Here is a 24,653-nt window from a genome sequence, read left to right as displayed (position 1 = left end):
TGTATCCAACTGCGGGTATTTCCTCTGGCGCGCAGGCCGGCGGCACGATACCGGGGAGATTCGTTATTGAATAGTTGACAGCTCTATAAATACAGATCGATGTAAACGCCGGGGCACGAGATAAAGTTATTTATAATTGCATAAATAAGATATAAGGTCGCCGTCGACGTCGGGGTAGGTCCGGGACGTATCGGACTACCGATTCCTAATTAACCGTTACGAACGCTTCAAAATGAAATGATCGATGATGCAGGTCGCGGACTTTGCTCCATTAGTGGTCTAGAACTTTAGAGGTCATAATTGTGTGCAGGTTAGTCGAGACTTTAACGAGATGCTTGGGCGACGGTTAAAAAAGTAAGCTTAATTTTGACCTTTAGATGCTTTGGTTATAAATAAGGAACCTTGATGAGATTTGCCTTGCGCCTCGCGTTGAGGCGCGAAGCATTACTCACGCAGTATCGTCGCTGCAAACTTATTGCGACTGCGACGAATCGCCCCGTTGGGAAATAAATGATTGTCAATTAAGGAATAAATACACGCATCTCTTCGGATGCAAATGCGATTCTTCAATTTATCATGGAATTGTATTTTGTTTATTGATCAATTGCGACCACCCAATAAATTTCGTAATTGATTGGTTCGAAACTACGGGGGAATTAATTTCATGTACAAACCAGTATTGTTAGTTAGTAAACGAGGAAATTGTGAGTTAAAGGGATTTATTTATGCTCATTAAAATATCTTTACATTACAAGTAATTAATGTACCTGTGTGCATTGTGTGCGCGCGCGCATGTGGGTCCAGTTTCATTTTAAGAAAGTATTTCGTTAATACCTACTGGGGCGCCATGGGAGTACAGAAGTTGTGAAATTGCGCGCAACCACAAGACATCCGGCGGACAATGGCGCCTGCGCAAACGTAAGCCCGCCGGATGCACGTAATGTGTTGTTTTATATATACGTCCAGTAGTCAGGTAAAAAGATTGCAACACCACGTGTGATGAATGTCATGGTACTGTAGAAAAAACCATACCGAAGAAATTTTAAAGTTCCCTTTGCATGACACTAGGACATCATAAAGCCAGGGTGAAGTATCAAATCAATACGAGAAGGTATCGAATGAAGCGGTTTATTAGACGAGCCGTCACCGCAATCACGGCATAGAGAAGCCATGGGTGTGTGGGAAGCGCATCATGTGTAACTGGTTTGTCTATCTAATGTCCACAAAAGCGATCTAGTGCTCTTCTATTTTTTGTTACCCTAGTACTGGGGCAATAGCCTCACTATTGATTTATTGCAGATTAAACGTTCGAGTTTCCTGACTTTCCCGTACTTGCCTTTTGTTTTAAAATAACAATAAAATTGTTTGAATGGTACGGAGAGATTGTTCGTTGGTGTATAATATGTATATAGTTTTATGTAACCTTTGTGAACGAAAATAACAGAAAATTGCAAACTGTTATTTGCCAATTTGTTTCTTATGAAAAGACATTACGTATCACGCAGGGCTTATTAAGCTCAAAAAGGCTTTTGTGTATAACCGCGTCGGTCGGAGCTCGTCCGCAACCACGCTTTGCAACCAAATTGCACTCGTAATAAAAGAAATATATGTCAAAACAGCGTCCATTTCTTGCGTCGTAAAAGTACGTTAAACAACCTCTTTGTTTCGCGGGCAATTTAAAAAAAATAAATCTCTTTTATTGAAATTCTAAAGAAACGTTCGACGTTCGAATTACAAATTCGATCACGGAACGTGTTCGGGTCACTTTACCGGCATTTGTGAAACGTACGGGGAGTATCGAAAGGCAACAAGTACGCGGGCGAGACTACAATCCGAACCCGCTGGACCGCCGCGGCGCAGCTCTGCTCATTACCAGCGACCTTCGTCGTCAAATAGTAACTGATAGGTTAATTGCTGTGAACAGATTAGCTTTTGGCAGTTTTTTCTGCGCGCCGACCCAAAGCTCTTTGTTTATGATTCATAATTACAATACGATGGAGAGGCAATCACCAAACCCGTCATTATACTGTACAAATAACTACTTATTTATACATTCTCAAATGAAGCGAGTTAATACGATATCTCTGACGGATAGTCGGGCGTCCGTATTTAGGTATTTATTGATCGATAGGCGAATTAGCGCTGAAATAAAAATGACGGGTCGTTTCGTTATTACAATCGGTTCCCACAGTTTGAAATAAAATTCGGCTAATATTATTTGCGGTAGAGAAAATTAAGATTAATATCGATATTTTTTGCGAGGTCCGCGGAGCTGGCGATTATGATTTCGGATCATTAAGAACCTCCATCAAACGGTTCGCGTGACGCCCGAGTGCAGTGGTGCAGCGTGACGCAATGCGCGGTAAAAACTTGCGAACAACGCTGCGAATGGTAAATTTAAATATGGCTAATTATGGCATTATAGGTAACCTATCCTCGAGCCGTGAGCGGAGCATTCAATTTGTATTTCAAAATTAATAGTCTGTTCATAAATATTAAATAAATTATGAACCTTAATATTAAATAATATTATACAGATAAGTTTATCTTTTGAATATTTTTATACATGAAACATAAATATATATAAAGATAGATAAATATAAATAAAACCAATATGTATCGTACATGTTTAAGATTTACAATTAAATGTAATATACATTTACTCAAAGAAAAGTTTTAGAAGAAATGTTACATAGTATATATACAAGAGTTCTACAACCTTATCTTGATGGATGCCAGGACGAGTTCTGCAATGGTATACGCTTGCCTAAAAAAAACCTACTCAATCTTGAAAACTCCTGAGTTATAATTGGCTGGAAACAACGAGACTGGTCAAGTTGTTCCACTCCTTGCCTGATCCCATTATAAAAGTAGTAGCCAAAGCTTAGTGCGATTGAAAGAGATTTCTGGTGGTTTAACCGATTCCCTAGTAAATCCCACTAAAGTTAAATTAAATAAGTGATCTATTTGAAAGAACACGTTTCCTTAGTCTATCAAAAACTTCATCTTTAAGTTTTTAACTCAATACCTTATAGTTATGTGCAAAAACTATATTTATAAAAAGAGAGAAAAAAAAACTAGGTCCCATAAAGTACATTCTTAGCTAACACAGATACTTAGTCTCGAAGCCGCATTTTTTGGAAAATTTCCTTTATTATAATAATCAAAATAAAAAAAACTGGTTCGACAACTACAGTATAGGAGTTACAACTAATTTACTTCAGAGAACTATCGCCAAATTAAACGTCGCAATGTACAAAATTAAATATATCGAAATATAAAATTAAGACAGACGCCGCCGCGGGGCACGACTAGCGAGAAATATAATAATAGGATAATAACATGTCTGGTCTAAGCGGTACTAAATTCGAAGGGGTTTTTTTTTTCTCTCCGGTGTTGCCATGTCTGTCTCAGAGATTTACTCCCGCCCAGTTAAACTAGTTCAAGGATATGCGGTGCGATCGTGAATGGGCCGCCTTATTTTTGTTTGCGATAGGTCGTGCACGGGTCACTGGGGTCGTCGGGTGTCTACGGGCGCAGGAGTCCTTATGCGCCGAATATTAAATAACGATAATTCAAACTACTAAAAAAAATGTTTTTACTGGAACGAGTACTTACGAGCAGAAGGGATGTTAGAAGCAAATCCTTGTGTTCTTAAAGGACATAAGTTATTTTTTATTATAATTAGCGATCTTGAGTATTATTAGTTCCGGTTAAGAGATTATTTTATAATATCCTCATCATTTAAGCTATTGGTTCATTGCTGAACAGTGGCCTTCCCATCGATTTCCAACAGGACCGGTAGGAAGCTGTCTGCATCCAGCGTCTCCCAAGTCTGGCCTCCGCTTCAGTACCTCGAAGTCTCTGCGGTTATCTGTTCGGCGATTAATGGCCACTTCTAACTTTTATATTTACAATTTAAATTGATAACGATTGTATACGGTGAAAGTATGTTGTTAAATAAACGCATTTCTTGCTCATGTCTGGGATATTTTATTCGCACATAAAATATAACTAGGATATTAAAATATTTTAGAGTTACGTTGGTAATCCTGTTTAAAAATTAAAGACAAAACATAAGAAATAAGGACATTGTGAGGCGACTATAGGATCTGATATTAGCACTGTGCTTACCCTGTATGAGAAGCGGACGTGAACATATGCATGCGTCTAGCCGGAGTCGGTACGGTGACACGACGACCTTTTTTGTCGCCAAACAGAACGACCAATTAGTTTTGCGGACGAAAAAAAAATGGAGTACGATCACTCGTTTGGACATTTATTTAAATAACAACACAACACGGCCAATAAAATAACCTGTTTGCAAAATTAATTATATGCTCATGATAATAACATTGGGGACGAACGGAAAAAGCTCATCTGATTGTTTGGAATAAATATAATTTTTTATTTGTTGAGGTCACCACCGCGGTGCAACGATCTGAATATTGACCTCGCCTACGGAACGACCTAAGCAGGATGTGCAGGTGATAACGCCCTACGATAACACCTAAAGATGACGATTGATCTCGTCAAAACGAATAAGCTTGTTGTGAGAGACGATGGACTTTTAACGTTCCATGATGCCCAATCATATTATAAACAATGGCTTTAGTATAAGTCAAATATATCATAACTCTTTTATCTAGGATTCTATATTTATATCGTAGATTGAGAAAAGAACATTGCACTGAAGATATTTTGGAAAGCTGTATATAGCGTGGTTAGTTAGAAATTTAAAAAGATGTCAAAAATCAACGGTTTTAGTAATAATTAATAAAGTAACGGTTAATATAAACGTAGAGAAGTAAAGAATAAAGACGCTAGTACTGAATGTACAAGGTGATAGGTTATTCTTCAATTACCAATCTAAATGCAATTAACTCGGAGCTTAAAGTTTTCACTAAAATTTCTTTACGAAACTGATTCGTGTAGAATGCACTGCGCCGAGGCGGCAGACAGTCCGCCGGTCGACATTATGCTTGACTGGGCGTATATCAAACGATTAGTCGTTTAATCGTCTACGAGTGGAAATAATTTTTTTTATCGCGCTGACATTTTGGCGGACCTCACGCGAGCCGGCCGACTTCGTCCGACCCAATGTGACTTACAAGTAACATTGTTGAATAAAGGCCACCGGCGCACAGTAAGTCATCCATGTGCATACATTAAGATAATCTGCACGCGAAATATCAAAATATCTGTCAACCGGCGGCGCGGCTTTGATCTATGGCCCGAGCCGCTGACGAGACGGGCCCGGTCAAAAAAACCTCCAATCACGAATGGCCCGCCTTAATTAAATATATCATTAAATTATTATATTTTGATTTATCGCGTACATAAATCGGTGCATCTATTGATTTAATACGCGTTTAACCAAAGATAGATGTTACAATGAAGATATAATTTTAATTTCGCATAAATATAGTCACGGTAAACTTAATTAAAATCTGATCGTTTACGTTTGTTATGAAATTAGAAAAAAAAACAATGTCAACGTACGATAATTGTTTGGGTATTTTTAAATTTATAATAAATTTTATTCTTTAATACGTATTTACATTAGAAGCAGCGGCTAAAGAGTCTCAATTAAATTTTATTACATACAAAACGTCTTTTATAGCCGTCCGCCATAACTTATCGGCGACGAGAAAACGTCGTCTTTAACGTACAAATATATTTTTTTTTCCGAAAAGTCAAAGGCATGACACTATTAGCGTTTCTCGAAATCGATACACATCTAAATTCGGGAGATGTATTATGTGAAATAAATAATTTGTTGGCCAACCGGCGTACATCAAAAGCGCGTCCGTTCGGACCACCAAACTACGTTGACCTCTAAATTAGCATACCGCCCGGTGTTAGAAATTGAAAAACGCGAGTAACGGAAGGTCACCAAGAATCGGCTTAGCGACCGATCGGTCCAATGCCGTGCGTCTAGAATATGGAATCGCGAGCTCCGCCACCCCGCGCCGAGAGATACGCCACCGGCGTTTCATTGTAGCGGACATTCCTCAAATATAGATACATTTTATTTATTGCCTTTGTTCAACACGTTGATGATTAAATCGATCGATATTTCGCTTAATTTGTAATCGTTTTGTTCTTAATATCGATATTATAGGAAGTAACATAGTATATCATTTTAAAGTTCTGACAATATAAAAAACAACCTTTAAGAAAAAAAAATCAATTATTGTTTTTAAATATCTCATTTCTAATACATTTAAAAAAAGAATCTTGTCGGAAAAGATTCTCATATACAAAAATCCATAAAACTAAAGGTGCTTTTAAATAGACTAATTATCGCTTATAAGAAATATTCTTATTGGAAAGCTTTATGCACAAAACGCCTTTACAACTATTTCAAATCCACCAAGTATTGATAATCATTGTCAATTATGTAACGGACTTATTTTCCTATTGGAATTAGACAGGCCAATAACTGATGGCACTGCAAAGTCTGGTGGGACAGATAGTAAGTTAAATTCTAACAAGTATTTTTACAACGCTTTCTTGCTATATCATCATTATTTTCACTCCATTAAAGCTGTTACACCTGTATATTTGTTTTTCACCTTATATAATTAAGATTTTTTGTTTCAAGCTTTTATATCTATAAATGATCACTCTGTATATTTTATACGGATAGTTTAGCTATCGAATCAACATTTAATAAAGTTAAGCGTAACTTAAAATTAACTCGGCTACCATTGAGGCAAGCGGCGGAGGCTGAACGTTAAAAACAATATGACGGAGAACAAAGGCGGGCGAATCGATTCCGAAGAAAAAACGAGATCAACTAAATGTTGGTAATAAAGAGAGAAAAAACCAATTTCCGAGAAGTGTTGACCGCGTTGCCAATTATAATAAAATTGCTGCTCAATACCGCCAGCGGAAAGGTTAGCTTTTTAGCATACTGCGTATGGGAGGTGCGCGAGGAAATTAGGCAGTGCATTTTCTTTGGTACACGATCAAACCAGTTCGTTTGGCACGCGATGGAACAACGAGTTCAAGGTTTAAAGTAATACTCCTATGTTCTGTCAAAACATGATTCTTCTCAGAGAAATAGTATGACCTATCGTATTAATAATCTATCAGTTTAGATTATTGGGCGTTAAATAAATGGTTCCGGTAAGTACCAGTTTTTTCATGTTGTCTTCATCGTTTTGAATCTGTGACAATATTATACATATGTACGATGAACAAGATTTAAACAAGTCGATACATATCATCTTAGTAAGCAAAAATCTTTAAAGCTTATACAAATATTTCATCATCCTGTTCGAAGTGACGCGAAATTTATTTTTCTATTAGAATAACATATAAGGATTCATTTAAATACATACTTTCGTTTAGCTGCTTCAAATATTTGTTGATTTAAAAGATTACAATCGAGGGTAGTTCGAAAAGTAAGAAAAAACAAATGAGCGATAGGAATCGAGTGTCGCGGGAGCGATGTTCCGATGCGCCGAGCTTTCGATGCTAAGGGTTATTATACCGGAATGCCGCCGCGCCGCTCTCGCTTTCAGGGCTTGCGCGTCCTGATATAATCGTTTTATAGTTTATTTAATACGCTCGTTATTACCGAATGGACTTGTATTCGATTTTAAAACAATCGATACCGACCGTGGCCCGATACGGTGTATTAATAAATTCATGCCGATGAAAGCAGACGATTATTCGAAATTCAAAATCTTGAGTGGGAGCATTGAATTTTAATTGTTAGGATAATTTTTTGTAACCTGCAATTGTTCTTCAGAAAAGTTTTCTTTTACAAGCTTTTCCATTCATGAAATATTGGATTACAGATGTAAAGGTGTGAATGTGTAGTGCATTTGTTGGCAAAAAGATTTAAAGCTTTTAGACTTATTTTCAATCACCCCGTATAAAGTGAAAACTGAAAAAAGTGATGTTTAATTTTTCTATTTGAATGCAACTAGCTAAAAACTTTTAACAATACAATCTGCGGGGACAGAAAAAATTATATTTCATTATTATATAGTAAATCCTTAATATTGGAAACGCTTTTTACGATTTTTATCGTCTTACATTAATTCTGAAACCATTGATTTTTGGATAGGATGTACCATACAATACACAGCAAATGCTGTGTACACCTGTAACTAATCATCAATCATAAATCAGGCTGATAGATAGGATGAATAGTAAAGTAGTTCAATAAATTTAATTTAAACAAAATATTTCCTAATAATGTCTTTGCAAATGTAATTACCGGGGTAGCATAACTTATCAGGCAATCGCACCGACGCCTGGCCGTGTGTGGCGGAGTGGTAAAAACCCGGGCAGGTGCAACGGGCAGATGTTGACGCAGTGTGATGGCGTTTCATAAACTCGATACATACATTTCAAACATATCACATTTTATGTTAACCCAGTAACTTAAGGCCCGTGGATAATTGAAATTATGTGTTTAACCGTTACTCAATTTAATTATTCGATCGATTTATTTCTCTACTTACACAAAACCATTTAAGGTGACAATATCGTTATAAACCAAAAAACCTAATTAAAGAGACCATTAAAGAAATGTTTCTTGGATACTAAGACATGCCTGGACAGGAAATAACTTTAATTCAATAAAACTATGTTTTACAACAAAATATTTTAAGTAAACAATAGTTTATTTGGCTTACGGGTTATATAGATAAAAATAGATGAAATCTAGCGATGTTTCTAATGTACCCCACCATTGGGATACGGAACAGTCCGCTGGTGCCTGGTGACGGACCCCCGACCGTTTTGAGTGCAACAGTCTCGAACAATCGAAAACAAAACAAATTGCGTTTCCGGGGCGCCGCTTAACAGATGGCGTCTTTCCGCCAGCTGTTCCGTCTCCCAATCCAGTGAAACCGCGAGCTCAAGTTAAGCCTGTATCTTACTGACGGAGCATTTCGACCTGCGACAGACACTACACGAACATTTTAGTAGTATCACTACTGTCTAGTCTAAATTTTTCATACTAATAAAACGTTGGGTAGAACAAAAATTCCCAGTGCTTTTTTCATGTCACTGTTTTGTCTGGTTTATTAATAATTATTTATTTTATTTTGTCTCGGATAAAAGTAAATAAAACATAGTTATTTCCCAAATTATCTACAAGGAGTACATGATTAATAAAGAAGTATTCCGTCGGATTAACATGGGCACTTGAGAACATGCGAGGACTATTTGTTTTTAATAAATCAGTCTATAAATAAGTGCGTTCGCGTCGGACCGCCTCGCCGAAGGTTAACCTGTAGGCAGGCGGCGACCGGAGATGCCTTTTGTTGGACCTATGCTCAATCTTTAATTACACCGGCCGGTGGCAGGTGGCTTATGAGAGCTTTTCAGCAAAAAAAAAACAAACCCGTATAAAATAATTAACGACGCGTAATAATGTACCAGCATGCGAGGCGAAAATCCTAAAGACTCACGCACCGCTCTCGCAATCTGACACCGACCATTGAACATTTTCACGAGGGAAATATCGGCTTACAGCAATCGCTCGCCACCCACTACGCGCTGGGCTAGCTCCGCGCGACGTATGCGCGCCTGGTACTCGCAAAAACTTTACGAAAAAAAATCGAAAGTTTAAAAAATAGGTACGAACGTGCAGATAAAGTAAAGTAACCCGACGCAATGGCGAGACAGTAAACAATAATATTCTGTTACCGGTTCCAAAGGGTTCACCAACCTCCGCGCAAATGTAAGAATAATGAAGTGACACATAAATCCTCAAGACACGATCGTTTAATTTATCGCTAATAGAATAAGGCTGATAAGCTCACAGGTATGCTTCGGTGCTTCAGGTAGACTCTTTCTCGAGAATTCAGACCCACGGGCTAACAACGGACCCGAGCTTTTGACGCGGCCGACTTTTTTTCGGTGGTCATTTGGGTGCCTACAAGTTACGTTTTTTGACGGTGCGCACCTTTTGTTCCCGGGCGTTAAGGAATTTCACAATTGTAGATAAAAATATTATTGTTGCTTTTGTTTGATTTTTTAACTTGCTAACACTTTTTGACGGCACGATACAATTTTGATGTTTAATAAATCAGTAATGACAGTATCGTAAAATAAGGTCTATAGAAATACTTTTGTTCAAAACAGATACAGCTTACACCTTAATACAGTGATCTTTTCAGTCCATAGACGCCCATCGCAAGGCAAAGGGTCTGGACTGCCCGCATCCAGAGATTGCCCGCCACCTTAACCATGTCATCGATCCAGCATCAGGAGGTCCTAACCACGCCGCGTCTACCGGCTCTTGTTCATCACACGAAAACCTTTCAGCCCCAATAGCCAACTGTCGCACAAGTGATGTGCTTCTTTCAGGGCCACTTGAGACAAGCAATTCTTCGAGCTAAAAACTCCGATCAAGGGCCTCTCCAGCCCCTCTGGGTGACCTTGAGTTTTCTTATAAAGCTCTTGTAAGCGACCAGCGATGAAATACTCGTATTACATTAATTTATTTTTTCTATTGAAATACAACTAGTCGATAACTTCTAGCAGTACAAAGTATGCAGACAGATAGTAAACAATAATAGATTTGTTATATTTAGTAATCCGAATTTGAATTATCTCTTTGGTTGCCTTTTTGGTTAGATTATCAAATTCACACTTTTAAAGCTTTAACACCTATTAACAATGAAAGAGGTAATGATTTTTACCGGTTTTTAGGTGGCGGTAAATCATTTTACCTATACGATGAAAAAATAGTACGGGTTGGTGGGCGACGTCTGGCCGCGCTTGACCGTGCGTTATAAATTTCCGCTTATTGTGATAGAGACGATAACCCCGGCGTCCGCAAACGATTACTTGTACGCAATAAGTCACTAATGTAATGAATCATACGCAGTCCCGCGACGAGATCCCGAACGGCTTCAATCGACCACTTATAATAACTAATTCTATAAAACATAATCAAATTGCTTATTAATTTGAATAAAGAAATATGAAGTAAAATTCTATTATAAAGTACGTTACTTTGTAAAACATTGCAATAATTGATACAAATGAAAAAAAATAAACACAAAACTAAAGATTAGCCGACATATTAATAGAGTTTTTGAATAAATATAAAAAAAATTAATAGTTTCAAAAACGATAAATAACGTATTGATAACATAGTGAAAAAAAGCGTTTTTAAAAATTCGAATGACATATTAAAATTATTTATTATTTACTGTCAAGTTATTTGTTTGTCGCATTCGAACATAAGGAATAAATTATTGTATAATTATATATATTTCAGAGAGACCATTCTATACAAATTGATTGGAAATATGTTTAAAGAGGGATGAATGTATAGCTCATTTGCTATATGATCTATACATCCTTAAAGGCTTTTACTACCTTTTTTCATATCACTATATATAATTTAAAATGCTGGATGTGACAAACTTACCTATGTAGAGTTTCTAATAACGATCCATGTTTAACATATAAATATATATTTTATAATGCATATACGTTGAGAAAATTGAATGAGTATCATTATGTGCTTTTTTAAATTAATAATAAAGTTATGATTAAAAGTTGCTAGGAATAACAATTAGGGTATAATAACAATTAGGGTAGGTAATAGAGGGTATGAACTATGCCATTGCATTTTACTATTCCAAGACAAAAAAATCACGACTGTTCTCGAAGCAATTGAAGACATGCTACTGTTGATTTCTAAGTGCATTGCTTATAATTCGAGTGCCTCTATAAATAGAGTGTTGTTCCCTTTTGCTCACTGCCATAATTTAATTTAATTTTTAATTATTTTATAAGTGGACCAATGATTTAGTCAAGGTCGGAAGTCGTTGTATGCGGGCAGCGTTTGACCGCTCATTGTGGTGATCTTTAAGGCAGCCCTATGCGTTGTAGGCTGCGACTACCGGCACACATGATGATATAAAAACATCATCATATTCTGTTGACTCATCATAAACTTTTAAAATCTTTTTCATAATGATAAATAGATTAAAAATAATTATATATTTATTGGACTTGAATCGTGTTCTTAGATATTGCTCTATAAGTCTGACGATATATTCAAGGTGGGTAGTCGCTAAATGCAAGCAGCGGCTTGTGTACCTTAACAATTTTATGTAAGAAATAAATTTGCAAAGATTTAACTAATTTTTAACTTGATCGGTAAGTGCAGAAATGATAATTTAAATGCATGTAGGTAAGTTTAAAAGTTTATAGAGTTGGTCTAATGTCGAGGTAGAAAAATTACAGTCCCCGTGCGTCAGTCGCCGCGATCGTTGCGAGGCGGCCGACCGTTGCGGCGGCTCTCACGGGCCACAACGGAAAACGCAGCTGCCGCTCGCCCTTTTTAATGAAATTTCATTGAATAACGACGCGAGACGTTTTAAACGGACTAGCACAAGTTTTAGTACGTTAAACTCTGTTGACTAACCTCGCCAGAGGGCTATGGGTACAGGCGGCAAACTTGTATTGTTTCCCGCCAAATTTTTGACAAGACATGTTTTTAATCTTTATTCGTCTATTATATTTAATGTGTATTTAAGATGATATACATTTTGCAGACGTAAAAGCTTAAAAGGGGTGAATGGATAGCTTGTCAGAAAAAAAATTACATCTATTTTACTGAGAAATATGTTACATTAATTAAATTTTTTTTTAGGAATTTGACAGACGAATAATTCCTGTCAGTACGAAGTCTTCAAGTACGAATAGTAAACAATGTCAATCATAATTTTTAAAACGATTTTTCATGCTATATTATATCGTCAAGTTATTTATTATTGATTATTGAATATGGTGTACGTTTAATTGACCCTCGCAAGCATTTACACCTATAACCAATCATCCTGTATAACGAGAGGATTAATAAATAAAAATGTCCGCCTTATACAGTTGACATATAAAATGAATCATTATCGTAATAAGATACGCATGCGCACGATACACAACGAAAAAACATATTTAAACGAAAGCACAATGCGATCGTATAATTTAACACTCGAATATAGGAAGTTATTAAGAACGTAATAATTTAAAATTTGCTTGCTCTATGTTATAGCAGTAATCAACTTTAAAATGTTCACAGCGTTTTTTAAACCACGATAATTTTGTATTTAAATATATTGTTAAAACAGTGAGTAGTTCTTTACGATTCTTACTGTTCTATATATATATATATATATATATATATATATATATATATATATATATATATATATATATATATGTGTGTGTGTGTGTGTGTATGTGTGTGTGTGTGTTAGGGGGACCGGAAAGTAATGTCGCTTTTTTTAAGTTAAATTAACACAACTACCTCTTTAACAATTTTTTATTTCTGATCAACAATATATTAAGCTTCATTATCAACAACATTTTGCGATCTATTATACAAATTTTCAAAACCGGAGCGGTAAAAATCAATCGGTTTTTCTGCGAAATATATCGACAGAAAAGACATTACCTTCCGGTCCCTCTAACATATATATTTATACATCTTTAAACTTCATACAATTATTTTCTCTTCTTCGAGTACCTTCTCGTCCAACGAGGTTTCGCAATGAAATATTATATCTTTTAATTAATACTCGATATAATTACACCGGGTAATCAATGTTAATATAGGTTCAATTTTATTTAATTACTGAACTAATTTTTCTGCATAAGGATGTTTAATTTTGATCGCGTTATGCAAGTTAATGATTAAAAATATAAAACCTTTTTTAAATATTACAGTATTACTTACATGGAAATGTAAAAAATAGTTTTGTTTTATTATCGGAATTATTTAATAAAGTAAAGTAAATTTTAGTATTCCTTCGTTTTACTTTTGTATTTAAAAGATCTTTAATTATAAGTTATTACCTTTTAATATAAATATACTTTTTGTTTGTTAAAACGCAACGAAGAAATGATTGAAGTCGCGCGCAAAGAATGTATTCTATTATGGAATTCAAACATTGATATTTATTAAAGTGCAAAACTGTTTTACATACGTTATTTAAAATAATAAGTTTTACATTTTATTTCTGTTACAACGAAATAGAATGTAACTAATTTTAACACTTATTAGTTATTATTATTGCATCACTAGTAATACTTCACCAAACCATCACTAAAGTCGGATAATACCAACTTTGTATTCTGATGACTAATTGGAAAGCATCTTTAGAGCTTTCATCATAAACACAGTCATTTTGTCTGTCTAAATATTTCTGAATTGTATTTCTTTTAATACGTAAACAAAATATTTAGTTGACCTCCCTTTACGTACCGCCTAAGTAATTGTGTTGATATTACCAACATATTCTTTTTTTTAAATTATCAGTTGAGAATTGACCAGTGCGTCTCTTATAGGCTGCAAGTCCTAAGTCATCTTTAAACATACGCGACATGGTTCTGGGTGCTATTTTCATCTCACGAGATTAAATCTTTTGTTTCGGAGAGGATTTCTTCGAGATCTTTCTTTCTCTCACTACTTTGAACTGCTTTTTCGTACGAACACTACATGGATGATCGGATCTTTTCGTGTTACAAACAGAAGAGGTTTCATTGTACCTGTCAATAGTCTGGTACACAAGCATTCAACTAATACCGAGCGTATGGAGGATATTAGAAATTGTATTTGGCTCCGTACCTACTTTATGTAGTGTACTCACAGCAATTCAGTTTTGTTTATCACCCTAATTCATTTTTATGTCACGAAATGTTTTATTATATTTTTATTACATTCGAGCGAAAGTAAGAAAACAAAATGAACAATCATATAAAAATGACAGATTCCAAATTCAAAACTAACATTTTCTTTATTTTTAATTAAAACAGTATTTAATGGTCCGGCTAAGTATAAGCGACTAATCAAAATGAATCGCAATCTTTTTTCTTTATTGACAACTCCCTGTAGCTATTTGTCAAATAAACGTCTAAAAGAATCAAACGGAACATAATGTTCAATTCATCACATATATGTTATATGTATAAGGTAACATACTTCGAAAGTTACTTTTAATCAGTAGTGCTGTTACAATTGATTGGGCGACACAGGGCGAAGACGGTTGGGCCACTTGGCAGGTGCGACGTGCGACGGTTAGTGGCAGATGTGGGCACGGCCGACGACATGTCTTATTATTTTTACCATTGTATCGAAATAGTTAAGAACCGTTAATACCTTCTCGTACCGTGTAAGCGCACGTTGTATTACCGAAACCGGTTTCAAATGATACGTTCATTTTGGACGCTAATGTGACGAGAACGGTTACCGCGTTCATTTTCGTATTCATTAGCAAATTATCTAAGATGACACATTCGCGTCGAACCAAACGACGACGCGATGTTTACAAGGAAACAGTCCAGTAATTTCTTCAATATATGTTACGTAAACATTTATAAGAATGTTTTATAAGAATCTGGGACGTTTGACAAATGAGCGAATAGATTAATGGAGGTAATTAAAACATTGTCTCGTCGCCGTACAATGACTTGTTTATTTTTGCAATAAATCGAATGTTCTCGATTAAGATCCGAGAGCACCTTTACGGGCTGATTGAAGGTTTGACATTAAGCGGAGAACGCTGGAGTTGTAGACGGCCGGCGTGGCCCGGCAACGTCCACCCGAGGCGACACATGTGGCGCGACTAGAACGGCCGCATTCTTGTGTCGACGACATTTCGCACATCTGCGCGCCCGGGACTTTGACTCCGTCACATCAGCACCACATCCCGTCATTAAACCTTCGCAAGAAAAACGAACTCGACCTCTTTTTATCGCACAATAATGTAGTCCGCAACAAATAAATTAATCTCGCGAATGGAATCGCGCCATCTCAAGCGTTCGCGCTCAGACGTCGTAATGAAAGTGGCCGGGGACAGCGGATGATGAGTAAATCGTAATGGGAGTGAGTCTAATTCGCGGCGCCGGCTGACAGCGCGAGATGGATTGTTGTCAACATTAGTGCGGGAGCGTCGACTCGTCGCCCGCCGCACGCCGCCGCCTACCGTCGCCACTCCAAACTGCACCACAGCGCGACAACGCACAACTCTATTTCACGTCGCCGCAGCCGGCGCATGTGGCTCTACTGCCGGCGTCGCACGACCGCGCGGCCGCGGGCGCTCGTCACCAGACGCCGGCAATCGATTTGCAGCCCAGAAACGAAAGGGCTCAAGGTCCACAATTAAATGGCGGCCACGGTTCACGCCGGATTGCGGCCTTATTTGTGCTGGAGCGGCAATTAGGAAGTCATTCATTAGGATCCCTAAGTTTTGCAGACGTGGGGGTGCCGGCACGCATGACGTCACGCAGCTCCTTTCGCGAGGCGTCTAAACTACGAGAGTATTGTTCGTCGCAGCCGGCTAGCTGCAGTCGTTACAAAACAAAAAGTAGCCGTGTTTAAGAATGCTGCTACACCGTACAATATAAACAGGAGCGAGCGAGCGGACCTTTCCCAGGCGTTGGCGCCACGGCGAGCGACAGAGACGGGTTGATGCACCTTTAAATAACCCACAATTTCGTCGTAGTAGACGCAACCATAGATCTCATTTCCGAGAGCACGATAAGGATGCAAGATGCGGTTAGCGGCGTCCCAGAATGCATCTGTCAAGTCACAAAAAAACGGGGCCCAGGAATTTCGGGACGTCTCCGCGCCGGGACCATATGCTCGTTTATTTTTTCCCGTCCGAGTAGTTTCATTCAAAAATTGTCAACGAATAGAGGAGATTTGTGTAATCTTGTTAAAGTAACAGCAGTTGCCCGCTCAACAACCAATTTAGCGATTATTGAGGGAGGTTTAAATCCACTGTTGACGTTTACGGTCCCCCGACACAAACAGTGCCCCCGTGTGCAACGGCCGCGCGTCTTGTGCGGTTATATCGTAATTTATTGCCGCGATATCTAGACAAAAGTAGCCACAAGTTAAACTCAATTACAGACAATGTTTGCAACACAGAAGTCGTGGGAAAAATGCAATAAGTATGGTGCAGATTCCCTTTTAGCGCTCCATTTCCGCTCGACGCGGAGAGAGCAGGACGGAGGGCGCTCCCCGCGTGTACCAGGCGTGCAGAAGTGTGCAGGAGCCGAAGCCTTGACCCTGACTGCGGTGGCGTCGACCGGAACGCACGCCGAGCCGCACTGCGAATCTCGCCGATTCCCTCTCACCGCCTAGCCGGTGTTGCGATCTTAGTACATTCCACTCGCACGTGTGCCTTACTAGAATTATTTTCTCTTTCGTTCGATGTTTATTTACCAAAGTACCCTCTCTAGTAGTAATAAAATAAATATATTCATTAATTTTACGTCTTACTTTACAAACATGACCAAAAAACATGTACAAAACAACTACTACTCACGATTACCAATTAAACTTCTGCAACGTTTAAGAAAGATTAAGTCGCACGAATTCGAAGCGTCAAAATCGAGAGTTACTTTTTGTTAAAAAAAACGTGTATATCAAGATGATGAGAGGTACGGAGAGAGGGGTTGGCAGTCAATGATGTGGAACCGGTCTTGGCGGTCGTCAGCGGAACCGGCTTTTGACTGACGGGGATGAATTACTCACTGCGACGCTTTGGTAACTTTGTTATGGCCTACTTCGTATTTCAATGAGAGCGCAAGTTGTGATGTCAAATCTATCAACAATATGAAACCATCGAGACAATGGGTCCCCGAATTTGTCTAATTTTATTATATCAATGTAATAATAGGCTTAAGAAATGTAATTATTATTTTTAAATCGCATAGAAACACTCGCGAGAAGCAAATATTTTTAATCTCACACTGCTGCCCGAGTAGATTTTGCGGGTCCGTGGGGGCAGGACACAGGAGGCACTTAGCCTAACTCATTTAAGACAGCGAAGCTCGTGGAAACCTAAGGAACCTCGGCTCGGGCAACATACTAAAATTCTGCCGGATCGAAGGCACGACGCAACAAGGTTGTCAGGCGCCGAATTTACAAGATGCACGACACTGCAGCACGCTACTACAAATCAAAACATGAAAGGCGCCGACAGGAGGTCCGATCGGCATCGAAACAATCGTACATCGATATCAAGCACCGCGACACGAGCCGTCGCCGGCCGGATGTGACGTCACCGCGTGTCCGCGCGTAAACTCGAGAATTTTAAACAACCTCCTTTTGGTATATTGCGTTGTCTCAAACACATGTCATTCCGTACAAACAAAGGTTCGATCTTGCCACGCGCGGCCTCCTTATTACAACTGCGCTAAAGACTATATCGAGGGCGATTTGCTTTTAGCAAAAAGGATGTGCTCACTTTACATTCATGTCATTGAAAGTGCGTAGTTATAAGGTCGTAATTATGTTTTGAGAGGAATTTAAAATGTACGTTGTATTGAAATACGTTCTTTGTCCCTCGAAAGCACCTGCCCCGAGCTTTGGTCGCTCTCGTTTTACTATTTTTTTAAATAATTCTCCGACCTACAATTACATTGTAAGGTACTTGTTCAATTTTAATGCAGTCAATACGGATATAATTTCTTGAGTATCCGCAATTATCCTGCGAAAATAATATTAAAAGAATATAAATAATGATTCCATTGAAACTGTATTTATGAATAAGTCGAGCTTCGATATATTAACTCACAATTTTAAATTTGTAAGCATCAAAATGTCACAACTAAAAATTTGAATAAAATTTAATGCTTCGATAAAAATAAAGATTTCTCATTTTTACTTTACGTAAGTACTGAAAGAAAATAGATTTTTTTTAATATCGCTATGGGCAGAGTTTACGCCGAATGACACTTAACATATGTTACGTCATATACTATTGGCAACGATCTATTTATAATTTAAACGATAAACTATGCTAGTAGTCTTAATGAAGTTATTTCCGGCAGGCAACAGATAAAAATCTTTTAACCCATCTCGCAAAAACCTTCATCTTAAGAGCACAAAGGCAGATAATCTAAAAAAAATCTATACCAACTTCCAAAGGTACACAGAACAAAAGTTAACATAAAAAATTTCCAGAGCAAAAATAAAACGAGTGGACACACAGGGGAACTCGAGAAATTCATATTTGTGATTACGTACAAGCGCAAGGGTCTCCTGTAAAGTGTGTATTGAATTTCTACCATTCTACTGTACCATTGTAAACTGGTTAGGCAGAGAATACAAAAAAGAAGCCCCAAGAAACATCGGGAAGCTTCGGTATGTTTTTTTGCGACTGGCGAAATAGAGATTCCGGACGAAAGAATCGGTCGCTCGATGCGTCGCTTTATTACTTCACCCTCGTTACGGTTCGGAGACTAGAGAATAAGTTTGGTGCGTAAATATAACTGCTGTAGGTAGCTTGTACCGCACAGCTTGAAGGGCGAGTTTGTACATTTTTTTTATTAAGGCCGACACAAATCGCCTCTACAGAAAGCATGAGGAAAATATTAGACAGGAATTTTCTCGGCGATAAAGTGAAATATGGGTCGAATGCATATCTTGTGTATAAAGGAAAAATATCTGGAAGCAATATAAGCCAAGCCGCAGCGAAGTCGCGGATGGCATCTAAATAACACGCGTGTGTTTGCTTGATACGAGAGCAAACACATACATATACAGGGATGACTGTTTATAGGTGTAGAAGCTGTGAATTATCGGCTTATTTCTCAGCAAAAAGTTTTAAAGCCTTTATACCCAATTACAATGTTTTTTTTTTCTATTGAAAGATAGTAAACAATAATATATATTTAATATATTGTAATTATAATTTTAGAAACACTATTACATTATCATTACGTTATATTTTTGTTTGTTTGTTTGTCTTTGGATAGGCGGTACCATCAATTAATTGATTGTAAATGGGCTAGCTATACATTCGCAAGCTTTTACACCAATAACGAAATACATGTACCACTAAGTAGATTAATTTCGCTCGACTCTAATCATATTAGAAAATAGTGTTCAGATTGACCGGCAAGTTCTACTATCGTCTAATTGTAAAAGGTGTGAGACTCACTTAACTGTCAAAGAAAAATAAACTTTATTTAAAGTGAATAGACTATAATTTAAAACTGCGATTACATCTTAAGCCACTGAAATCACTAAAATATTTAATATTAATTTAAAAACGTCTTAACAATGATACATCTCGAAAATTACAAAGTTATAGGCGAGCAAAGCCTCGTGTATGTACTATATAGCTCATTTTTTTCACGAGCAAGTCGATTCTCTGGGAACATTTCAGACAGTGTTGCCCATTACTCGAGACGAAGGTCGCGTTTATCGAAACATCTTGTTATTAAAAATATAATTTGAATATTAACGTTTCCTTGATAATGTAAGTATTCGTAATGTTATACGTTACAGAAAAGAAAATAAACTTTTTATAGGAGTCATTACATATAATTCGATGTAATGCGACTTTGGCCTTTCTCACCGACGTGGTGATAGCAGTTGTAATTGGCCGGACAGCATCTTATTTATGTGTAATTTTGCAACATTTATTGTAAATGTTTGACTGGAACATACAAGCGTTTAAAACTTCGATTTGTGTAATGGATGGGTAATGCTTACAAGGATTTCGAGTTCGTATGTTTATACCCAATGTAGTGTACAACCATGATACGAATTCGTTGGATATATTTTCATATTGATAGTTAATTTTTTGTCAAGAATTAAATAAAATAAAAATTCTTTGACCGATAAAGACTACTTAATAAATAAGATTTATATTCATAAACAGGTAAAAGAGCTCCACTTTTGGACATAGTTTTCCCTCATAGATTTTCTATATTTTTTTATCTTTAACACGGTTCAGGAGATTTTATAGCCTAGTTGAATATTTACGCGAAAGTTTTGTACATTTAAATAAATCTTTAGTCTTTAAATAATACGTCTATCTAATTTTTATTTATTTATGAAGAACAGAGACAGGCCAGCATTGGACTGCCAACATTACAAACGCACTGTACTGGCATCCAGCTACGCGAGGAGTACCAACACGAAATAAATTGAAAAGCCAAACCACAGTTAATTCCCGCCGACGAACGAAAAAACAAAGAGCACGCCGTCGCAGAACTAAAACATTGGAACGAACGCCGATGCACCAACGAAACGACCTAAATATAACGACGTAACCCACATAATACAAAATGCACGCCTTACCACCTTGTCACATTAAGCGTCTGCGAGGTGCGGCAGAGTTCTTTAACCGAAAGCGGCTCGCGGTACTGAGACAAGGTTGCAAGTGCGGGTGGATTTTTTTGCTCAGCCTTTACGAGCTTCGACTGGAAACGCTACGGAATGTACCACGATATAGTCCACTATAATTGTGTATTATTGTTCTTAGCTATGGGAAAGGTTTTCAACGGAATGCACCGCTGTTGTGCGGACTGTTTGAACAACATCTCGAACGTCGCTTCTCATAATACCTACCTGATTAATCCGTCGTTGCTCTTTCGACTACGAAACGACTACACTTTTGACATTTAAAAAAAAACTTTTTGCATTGCTTACATACTTTTCTATTCACGACTAGCTATATGATATACCAAAACAGTTTCTCTTACACGTACAAATTTCAGCTAACAATTTTCAATTAACCCACACTCTCTATATCAATGTGAACGGAAACAAGTGGATGGGTAGTCCTTATAATTACATCTCAATTATGCAATCCTGGTATCTGACAAAATAGAAGATATAGTCTTTAAAGTTTTTATTTTGTTATTTCGATTCGATTAATAATAATGTAATTTAAAAAGAAGTTTACAATAAACTTTTTATGAGAGAGAATAAAACTAAACCCAAACTGAACATAATATTTTAAATTTTACTTTGATGTATGAACTTCGTCGGACATTTTATATAATTCTTTTCATATGATAGTACAATAAATTCGCATCTTTCTGCCTGCGAAGGTGTCCAACAACGTACTTATTACGTTAAGAATGTAAAACGAAGAGCGTAGTTACTCTCATGAGTGGTCTGTGACAGTGTTACTCTGTATATTGACCCCGTACGTCCCGCCCTCTTCAGTACGCTACAACACGTAATGGAGCATGTGTGAAGTGTAAGAACAGATATATATATCATAGACAATTTATGCGAGTTTTTAGTTGTTTACACATTTTATTCTATTTATGAATATTAGCCGAACAACTTTTAAATATGAATCATGAGATAACTACTCGAAAGCATGCAACACTGATGAAAGTATACAAGAGTGTAACAAAAAAAATTATTTAGAAAGCAATATAATTTAACTATTATTATCTACTTATTTACATGCAATGTATTTATTATCTGTTTTAATTAATCGAGTGTGGCGCCATTTTAGATAGATGATTTTACGTTCGTTTATTTGTTTTAAAATAAATATTTTTAATGGAATATTTTGTAGCAAGCTTTTGGATATTTTTTTACGGTGTGTGTACATGGAAATTCGAATTTTTAAAAAATGGAAGTCGCACCCGGCAATGCGTGACGTACAGACAGTTCAATTCAAAGATACCCCAAAATGTATTCACGGCGCCTACTAAACTAATTACCTATTTCGTATATTTTATATGAGACAACCATTCGTAACGGCAACACCGGCTGGCCCTATCTCTAATTGATAGGGTTGCAACTAATAAAAAATATATCTTTATGGGAATTTAACACAAGAAAATTGAACTAGGAAAAGTTACACAAATTCTATTTTCATTCATTTTAAGCATATTATTCTATTTAAAATGGAACCATTGTCACATTTAGAAAAAAAAATCATAAAAACATATGCAAAACAAGGAGACTGTGGGCCACGCGGCAGCCCTGGATTTAAATTAACTATGCGTGGCCTTCATTATTTTGATACTGTTGGTCGTTCTAAGGCGCATTGTTGTGGGGGCTGACGTCAAAACCCGATAAGCGAATTAAAAAATTAATTACCAACAATTACATTAAAACATTCTCTTAGTAATCTAATTCTTAAAAGTACATTCCTGTGATAAAATTATGCTTCGTTAGTAACACACATTTCTGGAGAAAGTAAAAATCTTACTGGCAAATACACTAATAGTAAATTTACTCGTTAGGATATGTGGAGACAATTACACAGTTTAATATGAGTTGAACATAACATCACAGAACGTACTCGTTTTCTTTAACTACACGACATGACAAAAAAAAGTGGATACGAAAAATGAGGTAAAAATATAAAAAAATATCTACCTACATTTTATATACATAAAAACGAATCTAAAAAGATAACACAACATGGAATTAGGGCATCCTCGGAGCGAAACATTACAGATCTTTTCAAACAGTATCCGTCCGTTTTTTTGCAAATCCGATGCACATCTCGAGAAATTAGTTTCAGATAAGCTTCGTTTCGTAGACCGCTTTGTCGGAATTTTTTACGCAACCCTCGCTCGAAAACTAAACATCCCTTGGGATAGCATTTTTTGTCGAATTCTACCTCTTAATTAGATCGAATGCTTTTTTACTTTAGACGATTTGAAACGCTGCGTCTCAAAGCGATTATTTAGATCGAACGTCAAGATTTTCTATAATTTACTAGAATGGTACGGGGTATTTTTTGTGAGATTTATACTGTAACCGTTTACAATTCGAATATGAAACGTAAAGTACGAGCGGTCGCTGGGATCCGACACGTATTTTACAACGAGGGTAAACAAACAAAAAGTAATTGCGGCTCGTAATTAAGGCAGAGTCGCTCCGAGGGTGTCGTGCCGACATAACCTAAGCGAGCCGGCACGGCGACACGTGCGCCCTTATGTAAGGGTGGCGAGGGCGAAACTCGGCCGGCACCGCTTCCTAACCTCAAAGAAGCGGACGCTACAGTACCTTGTCTGCCGACGATCTCGGCGACGTGCTCCGAGGACGGCACCGGCACGCACTCGGTCATGTTCTGCGACTTCTTGGCGCGGTCGTCGGGCGGCGGCGCGAACCCGATGGGGCTGGCCAGCGGGTTCGCGGTCGTCAGCGGCTCGCTCAGACTCAGCATGCTGAGCTCTAGAGCCAGCTGGAAGGCACGCTGGTCCTCCACGAGGCCGCCACCTCCTCCCAGCTCGCCGAAGAGGCTCGAAGGCATTTCCACTTGTGAAGCAATCTTGTCGGCTGCGAGAGGTTACCCTCTCGTGACACTCGTTAAAATATCGGTTGAGACGCGTTCGATCGTTCAAACGCCGCGTTTTGTCATGTACGCACGTGCGGTGTCGTCGCGGCGCGGCGGTGAACTGAGTCGCCGGCCGGCGGGCGCACGCGCCCCGCTCCGCGTGGGGTGGAGGGGGCAGCGGCGCCGGGCGGGGGCGACGCGACTGCAACGAGGCGGGATGCGACGCAGCTTCCGCCCGCCCTCACTCTAACGCGCCGCAGGTACGCACGAGACCAACGACTCCGACGTGCCGCTATACCTACACCAACACCTACCGACAAACCATGCACCACCATCGAGCCTCGTCATGTGCACATTACGCTAGATCAGTACACTAGCCAGCTTTTCTCAGCAGAACAACTGGACCTATTAAAATTTATTGGGGAAGCCTATGTCCAGCTGTGGACAGCAGTTGTGTGGCTGGTAGTACTGCATTCAAATAAGAATCTGGGAATTAAACCGTTTTTAGAAATAGTTGTTTTATATACAAGATATATCAGACTTTTTTTTTAATTTTAAACTTAAAATTAAAGTATAATATTAAGTAAACCTAATCGCAGCATTCAG

The 24,653-nt window shown here is 37.8% G+C and overlaps 1 protein-coding gene across 1 annotated transcript in view; it reads right to left on the bottom strand.

Moving 5' to 3' along the window:
* LOC137923228 (RNA-binding protein MEX3B) overlaps positions 1-24,163 on the bottom strand; it is a 62,138-nt gene extending 37,975 nt beyond the window's left edge. Inside the window, exon 1 of the mRNA XM_068766416.1 lies at positions 23,777-24,163. Within this exon, the coding sequence (XP_068622517.1) occupies positions 23,777-24,023 (247 nt within the window). The 5' untranslated portion in view covers positions 24,024-24,163. The remainder of the gene's footprint in view (positions 1-23,776) is intronic.
* Positions 24,164-24,653: the final 490 nt, after the last annotated feature.

This window comes from Battus philenor, unplaced genomic scaffold, assembly GCF_028537555.1.
Source record: "Battus philenor isolate CCGP_79_NKW_IND1 unplaced genomic scaffold, ilBatPhil1.0.hap1 SCAF_21, whole genome shotgun sequence".
NCBI classification, from domain to species: domain Eukaryota; kingdom Metazoa; phylum Arthropoda; class Insecta; order Lepidoptera; family Papilionidae; genus Battus; species Battus philenor.
Note: the sequence above shows the minus strand (reverse complement) of the source record. Positions and strands in the feature narration are given on the sequence as shown.